At 42.4% G+C, this 17238-nt stretch overlaps 1 protein-coding gene across 6 annotated transcripts in view; it reads right to left on the bottom strand.

The window, feature by feature from the left end:
* Positions 1-5141: 5141 nt before the first annotated feature.
* The window catches only part of LOC135376770 (bromodomain adjacent to zinc finger domain protein 2B-like), a 46273-nt gene continuing 34176 nt past the window's right edge, over positions 5142-17238 (bottom strand). For 5 of the 6 annotated variants that reach the window (XM_064609244.1, XM_064609246.1, XM_064609247.1 and 2 more), the window contains 11 exons: positions 16235-16393; positions 15966-16144; positions 14996-15459; positions 11180-11378; positions 10104-10193; positions 9959-10015; positions 9780-9889; positions 8454-8493; positions 8189-8367; positions 7298-7441; positions 5142-6987 (listed from right to left, as the gene is read on the bottom strand). In XM_064609244.1, the coding sequence (XP_064465314.1) occupies positions 6840-6987; positions 7298-7441; positions 8189-8367; positions 8454-8493; positions 9780-9889; positions 9959-10015; positions 10104-10193; positions 11180-11378; positions 14996-15459; positions 15966-16144; positions 16235-16393 (1769 nt within the window). In that variant the 3' untranslated portion in view covers positions 5142-6839. The remainder of the gene's footprint in view (positions 6988-7297; positions 7442-8188; positions 8368-8453; positions 8494-9779; positions 9890-9958; positions 10016-10103; positions 10194-11179; positions 11379-14995; positions 15460-15965; positions 16145-16234; positions 16394-17238) is intronic. The other variant, XM_064609245.1, reaches the window with a different exon arrangement.

Here is a 17238-nt window from a genome sequence, read left to right as displayed (position 1 = left end):
AAGACCTGCCTATTGCTGAACAGCCACGCGTATGGTGCCACAGGGCTGCAGGTTTGTTTTGCAAATTTTTTGTTCAACATTTTCTGTTACGAGTTAATTGGGAGAACAGGCACTGGTTCGGTTGGCCATAACATCTTCGGGATCATAATGTAAATCTCTCTGTACAGGAGCAGCAAGTTCACACGCACCCAAAAATAAACACACTTACAAGAGAGAGAAGGAAAGAAAAAAGCGCTCGACCATGAAACTGATGCGGGCAAAGCTTTTTCCCCTTCTCTCGTAAGATACTTCATTGATACTTTGCAGCAGAATCCTTCTGTGGGTTGGGGTTCTAACCCTCTCCCCCTCATGTCAATGTAACCTCGTTTAGTGGCGCTTTGGCACTCAAACTACAGGGTTAGTCTGGCAAACGTAAAAACAGAAGACAGGGTTTAGCCATTCCCAAACTTTGCAGGCTGATGTGTGAGGTGATGTGAATGTGAAGCAGACACAAGAAACAATGGAAATGTTTGCATAAGATAAGCCAATGAAAATGCATAGGGCAAGATTTTGCTTGATCTCTAATTTTCTTTCTACATGAACATAGTGCTTACAAAGAATTCCAATAAAACTTCAGACAAATGGCTATCAGTCTTCAAAGTTTGGGGTAGGCTAAACCCAGTCTCATATTTTTACGATGTGATTGGAATGTGCAACGTTTGCTTGACTGACCCTGTAGAGCAGACAAAAAAAGAGGCGGAGACAAGGACTCATTTCCGCAGATTTTCGGCCAATCTATTTCAGCAATTGTCATTGCAAAAGATACCATAACATGGGAAATTTCAGAGTTCAGTTCAAGGAATTAAATTTCCATCAACTGAAATGAAATAAAAATGTATCCAATATGTGGCAAATGTTCCTGGCAGAAAAAAATCCCTTGACCGTATGTCTCTCCATTGCCTACGTTATTTACTATGAATTTCTATCATGGGTGGTGGACCACCCCTGCATACTACTGCCTTCATCAAGCTTAAGTAGGAGTGGGAACAAGTGGAGCACAAAGAACACACACACAATTCAACTGATAAGAAAATATACATTACAACAGAAGACTGTGGGAGAGTCAACCACAGCAAGTCATTCCACTCTGTAATTGTCCGAGGAAAGAAGGAAAACTTGAAATATTCTTTGCAGGGAAGTCGACGTATCTACCTTACACTTGATGTGCAGCAAGATACGATAACTTACACACTACACTACGTTACACTTCATTTTGTGTAGAAAAACTTCATTTTTGGCTTTCGACGACATTTTTCTTGTATATTTAACTTGTATTTGCAATGAAGACAAACTGCTGCATCTAGTGCGCTACACGATTTGTGGAAGTACCTGAATAAACAACTGCTGAAGAAGTTGATTAGTATGAAGAAATCAGCATTGCAAAAAGGATTAGCCATTTGTTATTCAGAAAAACAGAAACATATCACAACAGAGACTAACCTTGAAGTTGCTACTGTGCAGCCATGTCACAAGAGAGTCCACGAAGTGGCCCATCTCCTCACAGTATACAGGACTAAGGGGATCATCCAGGTATATCAGAATGTCTACACCTAGCTGGAGCCGCCGCTTTGTGTCTGGATTGCCCAGAAGCGGCAGAAACTGTTCCAGCCCCGCCATCCCTGCTCAGCCACCAGAACCACTACTGTCACTGCATCTTTTTATGATCTTTCTCCTGGGCAGAAAAGACATTGCAAAGTACCAAAATCAGTTGAGAGTGCAGGCATTACTGTAATAGCCAAAATGTATGATGTGTTATAACAGTAACTCGTAATTTGGGGCACAAACACAAATTATACTGTCAAGACATAGATTAAGAGGAAACACTGTGCTGTGCTCTGTTATCAGGCTTCTCTATGCCACTACGCTCACATAGAACCCAAAGGGTGAAGCTGGTCAACAACAGAGGGCCAAACTGAGCCTCTAGTTTACAACAACAAAAAAAAAAAAAAAAAGGACTATTAATTCAGGAATGTTTTGTAGCACCCATAGATGTACAACTGGCTGTGAAACAGTGCTCATATGTTGATAACAGAAACCAATTTTGCAATATACTACCTACCATTGGCTTCTATAGGATTTTTCAAGGTATTTTTTTTCTTTCTTAGAACAACTCTGATGTGGCTCAGCATTTTGTGTCCATGTGTTTTCATACACGTGTGACATGCTCGTGGATGTGGCTCGGTGTGAAGTGAGGCGCTGGCGTGAGCGAGGCGTAAATAGATCACCGAGTGAAGACAGTGCTAAGGTTCAGACTGCCAGAGACAAGTCAAAGCTACACGCAGTTACTCAAACTAATTTACATAAAACAGCCAGAATAACCACACAGAAAATGAGGCAATTACTTCATCCTATTTCGTTTCCGTATTTTGCGTGCTTTGTTAGTGGACACTGTTAAGCGAAGACTCCTATAATAACAGCTCTACAGCGCAATTATTCCCAGATGCCTTAGAGAGCAATGTCGAGCGAGCAGCTTAAGAGTGAAGCAGTACTCAGCATACAGTGCTCACACCAAGTCTGCCTGCCAAATCTCAAGTAGCTGAAGCACACAGTTTTGTACTGCTTCTACGGAGGAAGCTTTTCGTTGCTGTACTCTGCATTTCACAAAATTTCCATTCAGCTGGATGCAAGTTACAAAACGACCATTACATAACGACTGGTGCATGCGGTTCCTGCAGCAATATTTAGAGTCATTACAAAACACCTGACGACGTATCAGTGAAGGGATGTTTACAAAAGCACTCTCATAATGCGCAAATTAAGTCTGTTAAAAAAATGTACCCCTTCATCTAATAAAAGACAAGTTCTCAGTCACTTGAAGCCATGATCCGCAGCATATCCTGACCCATCCAAAAGTGTGACCATGACCTGCATCTGCTACACACTGGCACATAATTATGTGCCAGCTATCTCTTCTGTGCACCTGAATCTGAACAGGAACACTGAAAGACTTTTCGGTTATTTGTCACACAACGATAATGCGCTCAATCTCAAACCCCATCAATTTCTAAACAGGAGTTGCCATAGTACTTGAAGACAGGCATTCAGGCAACTAAAGTCATTCTCACGACCGTAACGTGTTTCCCTCTGTCTGTGCCGGTACGCATTTGAATTCCCGTCCCAACCTGTTGGATGCGGGATACACCCTTCGTATGAGACGGAGAAACATACTGGAAGCAAATGTGATGCGTGGAATTCACGGAGTATTACAACGACTTAGAAACTTACGTAGTTGCCCCACCTGGCTGCATAGCTCTATCACTGCTTTATCTTAGCCATCGCCGCGCGCTACACATAAACAAGTTTTGACAACGTGATTGACTGCTAAGCCCAGACAGTGAATATGCTGATGTATGGGAATGTACAGAGCGAGATGTTGTACCAAATACTTTAGAAACCGACACAAAGGCGTGTCATTTGCGACGTATTTCGGCAGGCAAACGCGTGGGCAATACTAATGGATACGCATTCATGCCAGTTACCATACAAAGCATGAATTTTCACCGGCGTATCCACAGAGAACAGAATAACTAGTCGTACACACAGGGATGACGAAACAGACATTTTGAACGCGTTCGCAAATGCCTATACAAGTTCAGAAACAAAGTGTAAAACTATTAGATCCTCCCTTTAACAGCCGCTTAGCGTAGTAGCCTAACACAGTTTCTGGCACCTCCCACCCAAATGTTCACGACACGTTGTAAACAGCTCTTCTGAAGATGATGATGACAACTTATTTATCGGTCATCGTCGTTTAAAATCACATCCGACTTTAATTCAACTGAGTGGATAATGTGCGTGAAGCTAACGGAGCAGTTCTATCGTGGGACGGAGGTGCAACCGCGTCCGCGCTTGGTCTTCCCGTAGACTCAGCAGATATCTCTCACTCTACGAGGGTATAAAAGGACGGCCGCTTCAGTGACGCGATGTGCCGTAGAGTCGTATACACGGTAATGTAAGCCCATTTTGTGAAATATATCTTCTCTAGGCCTATAGCACTGAACACGTCAAGGCAACAAGCAACAGTACTCACCAAAATCCTCTCGCAATTCTGTACTACTCCTTCGCACAAGAAACTGCTCTTTCCTACTCTACTAGCTGATAGCTTGCGTCGCTTTTTGATCGCGGTCATGTAGTTTGACACTGTGTACAATCGTCAATCCGGCTGCACAGCGTACACTTATTCGAACACCTACTAAACCTACCACATACGGCCATCAAATTTCTGTGACGTCACTCTCTGTACCACGGCTCTTTGGGAATCCCTTTACGAGATGACGCCACTTGCAAGGACCTGGTTTTGTTGCTTCTTTAGCTACGCCACAACAATACCGAAAAAAGAAACATGAAGAAATCGGGGAAAACAATGTTGAAGACACAGTAGAATCATACTGATCAATTTGAACTCACGTAGGGCGACGTTGAACTCAAATTAGTCGTTCGACACGCAGTTTCGGTTCCGATCTGGGCCTGCATGCACGAAACACTTTCGCGCATGTGACGACGGCTTTCGTTCCACAATCATTCCAGAAAGTTCCACGTTAAAAAATGCTGCATTACTTGTCATAAAATAGTTTTTGTCTGGTAACTCTATTTTGCGCGTTTGCACTAATCCATCTCAGTCGTGAAGATAGATACCTTTTTATTTTTTCACACAATAATGCTCAATCAAGGCCTCCCCAGCACCCCTCCAAACACATACACAAAATATTTCGAATGAAAACGCAAGGCAGAACTTCCCCCTACAAAATTTACATACTTCAGTGATATTGTAACCCTAGGCAAATTCGCTACAAAAAAGAATATTGCAAAATAAACATGAATGCTTTATGTACCCCTTACATCCATTGTAAAGAAGATAATAAAACAGTCCTTAGTCAAACTGGCGCCGTTGTTCAATTTTGTGTCCAATGTCAGCCAATTGACGTTACTTAGATATATCTTTGCTAACAAGGTGCCACAAGTATAGTGGACCTTGAGCAGCTTTTGCATCAGTTAGCACTCCAAGCCTTATGCAGTATGCCGTGTGACATGCTGCACATATGAGAGCTGTCTGCGGGAAGGATACTTTTCTACACTGAGAAACACTGCACAAGAACAAATAATGAATGGTTAGAGGTTTTATTGCCTGTAGCAAACCTGTACAGATTAACAGCACTCCTTTGTGCAGATACTATTGTGTGACTTTTGTTACACTTTGCGTATGATCCCGCAAATGAAAACATTACAAAAAGTAACAGGATGACGCTAAATGCTCCAACTCTTTCTTGCACCGTAGGGTATTGCGATACCGTATGTACATTGGATGACTGAAAGCAAAAATTCTTTGCCAGGTATAAATACGCTACCTGCACTTGCTGCACTTGTGATGACAATGAAATGCTGTGACACAGAGTGTTATGGGCACACCATAAATGCAGCGTGAAATAAATAAATAAAGATGACAGTCTTTTACAAGGCCCTTTTCACACGTCCCTGGCCCAAGGGTCTGACCACAAGCATAATCTCATGACAGGCAAACTGCTCTACACAGTCACTTTTGAGCATTAACTAATAAAACAATGCAACAACCATGTTTATCACTACGTAAAAATAAAAAAAAAGGGACTTTCTCACATGGTATAAAATTACAATCCAAGTAAAAAAAATTTACAATGTTTTCCATCCTCGGTCCCCGAGAGAAATTGTGTAGAGAGGACTACGGGAGGACAGCTACCTCGAAACAGACACAGACAACAAAGAATACCTAGCGGCAGAGACACCTGAGGGCAGAAGCTGGAACACGGTAAGCAAATGAAGATGGCATGAAGTTCCTTGTCAGCAGAGAAACCTCCTGGCTTCGAGTGCTCAAGCAGTACAAGAAGGTTTGAGCTACATTCAGCTTGTATACACACACACACACACACGTCTGCACAAGTGTAAAGAAAAGCACAACCAAGGTGCCACTTAGTGACACTCTCTTTCCTTTCAATCTTCTAGCAGACAAGCAACAACAAACGAAAGTTGACAAAACGGTGTGGGAAGGTAGACATACAGGAATGATTGTGCACATCTCTCAGAATGAGAGGTCAGAGCAACTGGTGTTGTTGTTTGCAACTGAGAAAGATTGTGGTGGCAGCACTGTCCACGAGCACGTACGTCTGCACAGAAACAGGCACTTGACGGGACAAGATGCAGTTAGCAGCTCGGGCTGGGGCAGAGCACTAGCAGTAGCACGCGATTGCCGTCAGTGAACATCAACCAGTATTCACATTATATATCAATAAGTGAGGCAAAATATAACCTTGCAAGTGCGTGGATGTAATGCCCAAGCAACGCGTTGGTTTTCTTTTAAACTCTTCCAACATCAACTTTTTTTCTTTTGTGTGCGCTCCGTGCTGAACACAACACTGTCCAAAGGTATTAGAATGCCCAGTAGAGTACGTTAAATTTTTAGTAAAAGAAGAAATATAATTTCAATAAAAGCACATATGCACAGAATTCCTTCTTTTAAGATTAGATCCAACAGAAACATGCACTCTCAGTCATGACACAGAAGGATATAGAGAGGTAGACGTTTGGAAAGGCCATTGCGGATGCCTCAACAGAATACACCGGAGAGACAGACAAGTCAGACCTTTTTTCTGCCACACAAACAAAGGCTAGACACATTTTACGGACGGCTGGCAAAAAATGGAAAAGGAAAATGGGCACTATGCGACGCAAGATGAGATTGCCCGACCCATTTCCTGACCTTGAAAATATAACTATGTATAAATATGTATATGTACACAAAAGAAATGAAAACACTAAACCCCACAGCTTCAAGAGGTGAGCTCTTCCCAGCGACACTCAAAGTAGTTCCTCAAGCTGTGACCCGCCTGGCCCACAGGAGAGTCATCTTCGTTGAATGTTTCACAGTTGTCGAAGATAAGTCTCGCATCGCCAGCAAACTCATCTTTAAGCTTGTACCTGCAATAAGATGGCGGATGGTAATGGTCAGCATAGTAGAAAAATAAATAAATAAGAAAGAAAAGATAAAGACCCAGAGGATGAACAGGTACAGATCTATCTCAAGCAGCACAACATCTTGGCCCAATATTGGACCAGTATTGGCAATGTCGGCCCAATATTGGACATAGATTGAACCAATATTGGCAATGTCGGCCCAATACTGGACCAATATTGGGCCAGTATCGTCAATATTGGGCCAAGATGTTGGGATCCCGAGTAGGGCAGCAAAAAAAAAAAAAAAAAAAAAGAGAAAGAAAGAAGTACTCACTGCCCCGACTCCAGTTTGGAGCGTATTGTGCTAACATCCATCGGCTTTTTGATGAACTTGCGATAGGAAGGGAACTGCTTGGTGTTGACCGGAAGAAGGAAAGGCCAGCTGTCCTTGTGCTTCTCCATTTCATCCAGGATCACCCTGCCACACCGAAATTATGAAAAGCATAGATAAGTTTGGATCTTACAGTGGCTAAACATTGTAAGCAACCCTTGGACTACACTTGCAGAGTGATTCGGTTATAACTTAGTGTCGCATACTTCTTGCGATGTACAGTTAAGGTCACTGAAATATTTCAGCAAGTTTATGCATATTATCAGCCCAACAGGCACTGGTATCGTAAGCTTCTCAGCTTCATGTGCTCGTTGTCCTTCTCTTCTGGCCGTTCAGGGAAACAAGGCAGCTGGCACTGGCTTTGTGACATGTTTGCGTTTCTGTATCAATATTTGGGTGCCTAAGATGGGTTTCATTAATAATTAGGGTCTGACTTTTTTGGGCTAAATGCCTTTTCCTGGATTCAGGAGGGATAAATCAGGTGCTATTTTTAAATCAACTTGGGGTAAAATCAGGCGCTATTGATGCATTAGGGTGCTATCAGGCTCTTTTTGTTCTTTCTGTCTGGCAAACAACCTGCACCTAAAGTGTGTATTATGGGCCAAGCGAATTCTGGTTGAATCGGATTGAATCAAGTGTAAATCTTCGGTTTACTCTGCATAATATATCACACACCAGTAGACACAGCTAGAATATCAAAATCCCCCTGGTCCAGCAGATTGGGGGAGGTATCACGTTACAACATATTTTTGCCGATTTTAATTTGGGTGGGCGGAAGGTAAATATCGGATGTAATTGGGCGCAACCCTAAAAAGTCAGGTCCTAAATACACACCTGCAGGCAGCCAGGTCTTTGAGCACTTGTGATTTGTTCTTCTCACGGCGTTCCCCTGCTTTTGCCTTTACGGGGGATGGACTTTCTGCTTTTTTGGCGGTAGTTTCTTTTGCTTCTCGCGCTGCTGGCTGCTCTTTTGCTTCCTTGGGCTCCTTGGACGGCCGGCCCTTCTTCCTCGCCTGCACCAGTAAAGAATTGTCATCAATGGATGCACAACATGAAATACACACGGGTCTACACTTCTGCTCGTTCGAAGATCTCTCACCTTTGAACATCCTGAACAAGTCCACTTCCCTTTTGGAGGTCTGCAATAGGAAAGAGTAATACCCCTGTCACATGAAGTCATTCAGTGTCATTTTCGTGTAGTGCACTCCAACCAGCGAATGTCACTTATGTAGTGATGACAATTACGATAGATAAGAATAAACGGCAGCAAAATTCTTAGGAGTGCGCCACAATACCTTCCTCAGAATGATTTTCTTTGATTCAGAAACAGAAACACTTATTGTTAATCTTCTTCCAACATTAAACAAATTGGCCTCAAACATGTGGCAGAACAAAAATGGCCGCTGTCGGATCACTGAGACCGCGAAGTTGTCACAGGCTGTTAACGAGAGTAATGACATGTTTTTTGGCACCATCTCACACTGTACTTATATTAAATAAACATGCCGTTGAAAATACTTGTTTAAAAATATTGTGGTGACGGGACCTCTCGCATTTTCTCAATATTTTTACCTGTGCCACAATGCCCGCTGTCGATGCTACACACTTTGTCAGCTGAGGAGAAGTGAAGTGAGTTTGGGGAACTCACTAAATCGTTAGTTCACTTTCTGCCGAGTGTCACTCGCTGAAAGCGACACTAAATTAGTCCGTCCGACAGGGATATAATATGTGTTCCACGGAATCCTTAGCACAACAACATGCACGCAGACTACACTGCACAGCTGCAACAAGGGCACTCCTAATGTGTTCAATTATCTCCAAATTCCCTACCATTCAAAGCTTACAAAAATTATTCCCACATATGTCCAGTCTATATTTGTCAGAAGGGGCAAGCTGACATTATATTATCAGACACGTATCTCAAACTTTGTGTTCAGGCACTTCTATCAATTATATCTATGTTTCATCTAGTGTTGTTCCTTACTTCCACTCAACTCGTCACGCAGCACACGTAATTCATGGCAATGATGTATGTTAGGGGTGCACTGGTTCCTCATAAAATCAAGGAATGCAGCGGCCATAACACAGTCATGAAAACCGATGATGACGACATCTGCGTCTGATGTGATCAGTGCAGGCAAAGTTAGAAAGCGCCATGTTAGCAACTCTAGAGGATGACAAAAGCCACTGCAGATTGTCCTGGACTCATATATTTCAACTTCCTATGCATCTCCAAGCGATGCATAGTAGCTACAGAACAGAGTTTTAATAACATGCAGAGTCACAGATTATCAAGGCGACAGATTTTTCGACAGCCTGTCACATCTCTTGCAACTTCATTGCATTGAAAGTAGACTTTCAAAATGCCACGTATCAGATGTGCCACTAAAAGCTACATGGTGTTTGCATAAGTAATTACACTTACTTTGTGAGTGGAGGTTCCAGACATGTCATGTGGAAAACCTTGGGGCATCCGTCACAGTGAACTAGTTTACCCTTCTTCCCACACAAAACACAAACTTTTTCTTCTTGAGTCTGCAAAGAGTAGGGAGATGAGACTTTCAGAACAACAATTTTTGTGTGAACAGCTAAGACCACACTTACTTTGTTCAGGCACTCGTAGCAGTACCAGTCTCCTTCTGGAATGTTGTCCATTTTTGGCTGCGCCAGAATGGTATAAATTAAACTTCCCCTTCGCCATTTTTGCCACAATCGTTTGCAAGGTCTCTTAGATAACAGGGATTCTTACCTTAAAGCAGTAAGTATGGTATCCTTTGTCACAACCATCACATAGCAGCAACATCTCTTCATTGTCTCCACTGTGACAGAATTGGCAGCTCTGTTGGAGAAACACAAGTTATTTGTGTAATGACTACAGATTTCTCTGCATTCCTGTGCTGCAACTTACGTATGCTTAACATACATTGCTAAACTATGTGTATTGAGCGATTGTGTCACAGCGAATAATAGGATGGCCCTGTAGGAAACTGCAGGAAATGCAAACACTGTTCACACGCATGGTTCATTATAAAGAATGTATCCATCTGTACAGCAGGAATTTTCATTATTTTTGACAAGAAAAATCATCACCTGTCATGAGTCAATAACAAAGACGTAACAAACATTTCCTCTCCCCTCAAAAAAAAAGTAGCCAAAGATTGCCAAGCTAAGTTGCACTATTGCAAGAAAGAAAGCAAAACTTTGGTCACATTCTGGTCCACCAAACCAACTGGTCCACAGAAGCGACTACACAAAGACAAAGTTTTTAAAGAGACAGTTCACTTTCCAAACATAAATTTGCAGATATTTGTTTCCACAGAAAGTGCGTTTCCATATTTACCGAATCTTCGCTTCACTTTTCACCAACTCTAGCTGCTTAACTTGTTATTGGCATTATAAATCATTATAATATACATGGTTTGAAATCCGCACACAGGGAGACATGCGCAACGTCAGTGTGAGGATATGTGGGCACATCCCTTGGTGCCTTGTTTAGTTTGCTTGTGCTGCAGAATTCTTTGCCTCCCACTGCAGAAAATGCATGGGGAGGAGGTGTGGGAGAGGATGCTGACACGTCATGCGAGCCGATGAGAAGGTTGCCCCGCTTGACCCTCCCCCACAGGTGCGAGTGCACTGACGGCTATCACGACAAAATACGAGCAACTCCGGAAATACGGAGATTCTGAGCAAAAGGGGCTCGCGGGGGATTTGCACGGAGCCAAATGCTCCTGCTAGACAGGTTTATTTCAAAGACATCAGGCGGTCAGCTCTCCCTTTAAGAGAAAATCCTTCAATATTTTCATATAGCTTTCACGTAGAACTCACAGCTTTCATGATGGAGCGGTCCCAAGCAATGCTGCCTTCCAGCTGAGCTAAGCACATGCTGAGCTGCGCAGCTGTCTGACACAACTGTACAGCCTGGCGCCACCTTAGCAGGCCAGGGGGCACCTCTTCTTCCTCCTTTCCAGTCTCCTCATCCCACTTGATCACACCACTTGGCTGCTGTGGCAAAATGCTATTCCCACTGCACAAAGGCAGCGTTCCATCATTCAAAAGCGGTACAATGTTCAACGCACAGTAACAGCGTTGCGTAGGCTGTTGAGTGCATGAAAAGTTATATTCAATCTTGCAATGACTTTATGCAATTGAAAAACTGAATTCACAGTTTCAAAATTTGTAATCAACCAAAAATACCAAGAAATAGCAGGAAATGCTGCAAGCTCATTATTTCTCTCCCCACTTCACCACCAGCAATGGGGTAGAGTATTGCCCCTCGCGATGGAACTCCCCGTTCATCATCTTAAAATAAAGTTGTTGTTGCTGCAAGTATATAAAAAAAAGCAGCTGTGTGCCAATTGTTAACTGTGCATATCAGAATAAAGTAAAGAACTAAAGTGCTTCAGCATGCTTTAGACAAGGTAGAAATTAACAGGAGATTTGGGAAAAGCCACACGACACTGAAACCTTAGGCATTTGTACGGGACACATCTCGAGAACACCTCTGTATTCATGAACTTGTCACTGTACTTCCACCTTTGGAAGAGCTGTAGATTGTGCTATATCACAAACTATAATCCAGGGCATCACCCAGAAGCAGAAGTGTATAAATCTACTGTGCAAAGTGCAGTTCTCCGAACTTTCCAAGGGGTTATACATGCATTGACGATTAACTCAGAACAGTCACAGTTCAATCAGTGAAAGAAGGAATCAAACGTTAGGAAAGAAATAAAAAACTATGTTCAGGGCATGTCAAGCAACGCCAGTACAGGGACAATGCACCATACAATCCGTCAACCTAAACAGATGCTTTACTTTGGCTGGGCCTTACTTTCAGATATAGTATTGCCCCTGGTGTACTAAAATGAAGCAGTTATAGACAACTTCATTCAAACTAGGGGTGGGCAGGTATTCTAATACAAAGTATTATAATAGCATTACTGTAGTACTCTTTGTGTTTGCGTTACATGTTATAATACGAGCTTGAAAAAAGTATTTATACTATTGCTAGTATTATAATATGCAAAAATGCGTATTATTGGTATTACTGTATTACTCATAAGACAGTAATACTTCTTGGCCTTCACGCTGACCATTGCTCCCGTATGACTCTGCTTTGGCATGCACTGATAACAAATGCAACCTGAGCCTTCAAACCAGATACATGTCATTACACATTTGTACTGTTCCAATTTTTCTCACTGGCTTTGTCACTATTACATCTGGTGACTAAGTCACAAAGCATATGGTTGAGGCCGTTTTTAAGTCTGAAGCAGGCTATGGTTTTTGTTAACATATCTAACATGTAGTTTGAACCACTTAAAGTAGCACAGAAGCCATTTTCAACACTCTGTTTTCTATCTAAAACTTCTGCTTCTTCTTTCTGTATAAAACTGTTAAGTAGGATAGTGATAGTTATGGGTGGATAGAGGTGGATAGGGGTGGATAGTGCTGGATGGTGTTGTCGACTGCAAAAAGAAAAAAAGAGAGAATATGTCAATGCTAATCCATTTCTGCCGCATTAATTATTTCCTTTTTCTTTGTACAGAACGTTCTTAATGCACCAATCCTTTGAACTTCAACTAACTCCCTGTGCAGCGAGGGACTTCTGATGGCCCTGGATGCAAACATTATCACTGGATCTATGGCAGTGCACAGACGCTGTTACTTTTTCTCGAGATCTCGAGAAAGACCTGCATTGATTTGGTCTTCCAAAACCGTTGTCAAGAATATCGACCACATCGCCACTCGCCTCATGGATCACATGGCCGTGCTCGTCACTCTAAAGTAGCAGTGTGCATCCATCAAAGATTACAGTAAAGTTACTCAACTCTTGTAAATTGCAGCGCTTTTACGTAAGATGCAAGTTTTCGCTAACACACTGGTTTGCTTTAGTTTGCTTGATTCGCTTTTGTTTGTTGATTTTTTTTTTTGCACACAGTCCTGAGACGACTGTATTGTCAAGGTTCCTCTCAACAGCCACATTGGCATATTTTTCTAGAAGCACCAAAATTTATAAATTTTGTTTTCTTCATGCTTGCTTGCTTGCTTCCACATATGGCATTGTAACACATTTCTGCAAGCTTAGTGTTATTATCATACGCAGTAGCAAATACGGCCTTTAAAGAGAGGGTCGCATCCGTCCCAGTCGATTTCGAAACTATAATGTCAGCTATTCCTCGTGGACCACTGACCACGGTATCTAAAATCCCACGCAAAATAGTGTCGTAGTTTGATTGTTATTCGATGGAGTACATGATAAGGGTAGACAGCAGATGTTGAGAGTATGCCAAAATCCCCTCTCTGGAAAAACGAGAAAACGTCACTCCGTAAGAGCCAATGAGGGCACGACCTTGGAAAAAGAAATGCTGTGGCAGTGTGGGCATGTGGACAGTGTCTTTCTCCTCTGAGTGCCATCCTCTCACTCCTTCGGTCAGGGAGTGACATCCCAAGTAAATTGTCCGCCAATGCCGAACAAAGTGGTATCAGTTTCATGGACAGATTTCCGGATGCGATAGTCCTTTTATTGTCACCTACAATTTCCACTGGTCAGGCGAAAGTGAAGAAACTTGTGAAGCTTCGGATCGTACAGTATAATGAAGAATACAGAATGATCGATGCGACTACCAATTTAAAAATGTGCTGTAACTGTGATGTCACATAGTATAATGAAGTATATAATAATAATAATAATAATAATAATAATAATAATAATAATAATAATAATAATAATAATAATAATAATAATAATAATAATATATAATGGTTGCTACTGTGGGTGCCTCACTTAAAGCTTGCCTTCTTCTGATATTAAGTTCTTGAATGCGTTTACAATATGCATATTGTAAGTGAATCTACAAGTGCACGTGGATATGCTGCATGAAAATAAAAGGTGTTAGGAGAATACAGAACGACAGGCTGAAGGATCACTGATGTCATGGTGTACGGGTGAATGCAATAACAGCAACAATTAGTTTGGAGTGTAACAATCGGTTTGGAGTGCTTCTGAGCACTTCCTCTAAGATATGGACTGGCGTACCATACGAGGTAGTTACAATGATCTTACAAGATGTTTAATTGTGACAACTTATGACTGTAATGACGAGGAATTTTCTGCTGGAAGCCACACCCTATGATTGGTAAAGAAATATCCTTTTACATACTATCTTTTTAAAGATTTGCAAGACAAAACCAGGTTATACAATCTCTGTCGGAAATCAGGAAAAATTGTGTCATCAGGGTTTTGCATTTATCGGCAAAAGATCAGAGTACTGTGCAGGTTGCTGCAGTGCTGAACACCTGCAAATCTTACTGTACTGGCCAGAAGCATTGCTTGTGTTACCGAGAAACAGTTGAGCCACAAAATTTGCATGCACAGGCACTTTTTCGTCACAGGACTTCCCTGTGAGTTTGATTGTAACCCCTGCAACATTCCACTGATTTCTTGAATCAGACAACAGTGTTCCTTTCCTGCATCTAGTTTTCCTCTACTCTAAAAACAATACGCATAAGGATTAGAGGGGGGTGAAGAGTGTCACTGGAGCTTGGAATGATCCAGAACCAGCACAAGTGCTCTCCAATGACATATGCTTTCACCTGGCCCATTTTTTAGGGCTTAGTGGCTCAAAATATAAAAGAACTGACCTTGTGCCAAGAGGTGGTCTCATGTATCGTCTCTCAATAGCAGCCTCCAAGCACAGCAACCTCTCCTTTGCAACATGGACAGGATTCATGGAATCACCCACTTTGTCTGCACCACCAGTTTCACCATCCGGTTGTTTTTTAACCTCGACTCCTTCATGGTCAACACTATCCTGAGGTTCTTCTTTCGATTTATCTTCCAAGGCACCTTCTTCTTGATTGTTTCCATCCTCGTTTATTTTCGGTGATGGCTGAGGCAGTGCAGGATCAGCAGAAGGTGCTTCGGCTTCAGGCTTTACCACGGTCTCCTTGTCCTCTGGTACATTTGTGGACGAAGGGGAGTTGTCGAGGCTGTCATCATCATCACCATCTTCACTTGAGGAAAGCAGCTTCTTGTTAAGTAGGACACATGATGGTCGAAACTCCCTCGTGATGTCATTAGAGGCCTTTGGTTGTGGTCGCCAGCCCTGCATTAAATTAGCAGGTTCTCTGAATGATTCCAGGGAACATTTTGCAGTACAACACAATGATCAAGGATAAACAGAGCCTGAAGTTTTGGGGTTTAACCTGATTCTCCCCCGAATTTTCTTCCCGGATTAAAGGTTGCATCTTTAGGGTGAAACCCGATTTTTACCCGGCAAATTGCACTCACTGAGATGAGTGTTGGAATGCACACTCACTTGTTTGGCAGCAAATGCAGCTGCATCACCTTTTGTACCAAACCAGTACAGTTAGCTCGAGTAACTGAGCCAGATTTCTCCCTGAATTTAGCATACTGGAAGTTTCTCCACCCGAATTTAGCGCACATGTTTATTTACCCGCTTTTTACCCCCCAAATTTAGAAAAAAATATTTCCCGAAAACTTCACGCTCTAAGGATAAAGGACGGCCTTTGGGTCTCTCTGTGCGTACAAGGGCAAAGTGTACCACCAATCTGAAGTCATTTAATGGGCACAATGGCTGCAATCACAAACCTTGGCCTGCATGCTGGCTCCAACCACTTTCTCTTCCAGAATTTCCACCTGCTCCAACACTGTCAGGTCTACCCTCAAGGCCACCTCTGGTGACCACTGGTCTTCGTAGTCTGGAGGAACAGCACCACCATGCTTCTCCGACACCTCCCTATCACGCTCCGTAATCTCCAACCCAACATCTATCGAAATGGGACAAACGGTAACCTCCACATGTGTTGAATGATCGTGAAAGCCCTTTTTCAGCTTTCATGAAGAAGCTGATGACTCACCTTGTTGGCTGTTTGGAATGGCTGCTGCTGCACCATAGTTGAAACTCTTTTCCAGCTGCTTCAACAGTGCCTTCTCACGAATGCCGTTGGTGTGCAACGTCGTCATTACAGCCCGTAGCTGCGACACGTCCGTGATTCTCCACCAACCTCGCAGGCAATCTGAAAGTGTGCCTTCGTATTTACTCCTCATCAACATCCATTGTTACGGATACTTAGAGATATAGTGCGTTTGCATAATTTCAAAATTGAAGAGGACTCAAGACTTGTTTGAATAAAGTGAAGTTCGAACTAAAGGGAGTCACTCATCATCACAACGAAGACTTGATGAGCTGGCAGCGCATACAAGCTGTCATATTAGGCCTTGCTGCACACTGACAGTCAGGTGATGCCGGAAACGTAAGAGGCTCATTAATATTACAAAATATTTATTTTCAGGCAGAAAATAGTCTGTTATACGTGCTTGCGTTCTGACTGATCAATATTTTTTTCAGAGATTTTACAACTGCCAAGAGTTTGAAAAATTAGCCTTGCAAATGTATAATGACATTTTTTTCTGCTGTAAGCAGCTTTTGCAGAACCAGCTTAACAACGTTTGGGTTCACAAGTACATGAACACCATCACTGCACAACTATCAAAATCCTCTCAATGACTGGCACATGAGTGACACAGGCATTGATGTACTGATGTAAACATGCATGTGTGGTGCTTGTATGAAAGCACTCCGTAGTGAAGCAAAAAATAAGCCTGAATATAGATCTTGAGCAGGCTATACAGGTCAGCTCGCTTTTGCAAGGTAATGCACACAAAACTTTTTGCTACACGAAACATGCATAAGGGCTTGTGTTTTAGGGCTAAACCCGGTAAAATCCGAATTCCATCGTCGTCACTTCGGGTGAAACCCGAAAAGCCCCGAGATACGAACTTGCCAAAGTGCAAATTCCATAGCCTCGGCATGCAGTCTTGGCAATGTATGTGCTAAAGCCATGGGTTACAAATTGCATAC

This window comes from Ornithodoros turicata, unplaced genomic scaffold, assembly GCF_037126465.1.
Source record: "Ornithodoros turicata isolate Travis unplaced genomic scaffold, ASM3712646v1 ctg00001287.1, whole genome shotgun sequence".
NCBI lineage: Eukaryota > Metazoa > Arthropoda > Arachnida > Ixodida > Argasidae > Ornithodoros > Ornithodoros turicata.
This window is presented reverse-complemented; position numbering and strand designations above follow the sequence as displayed.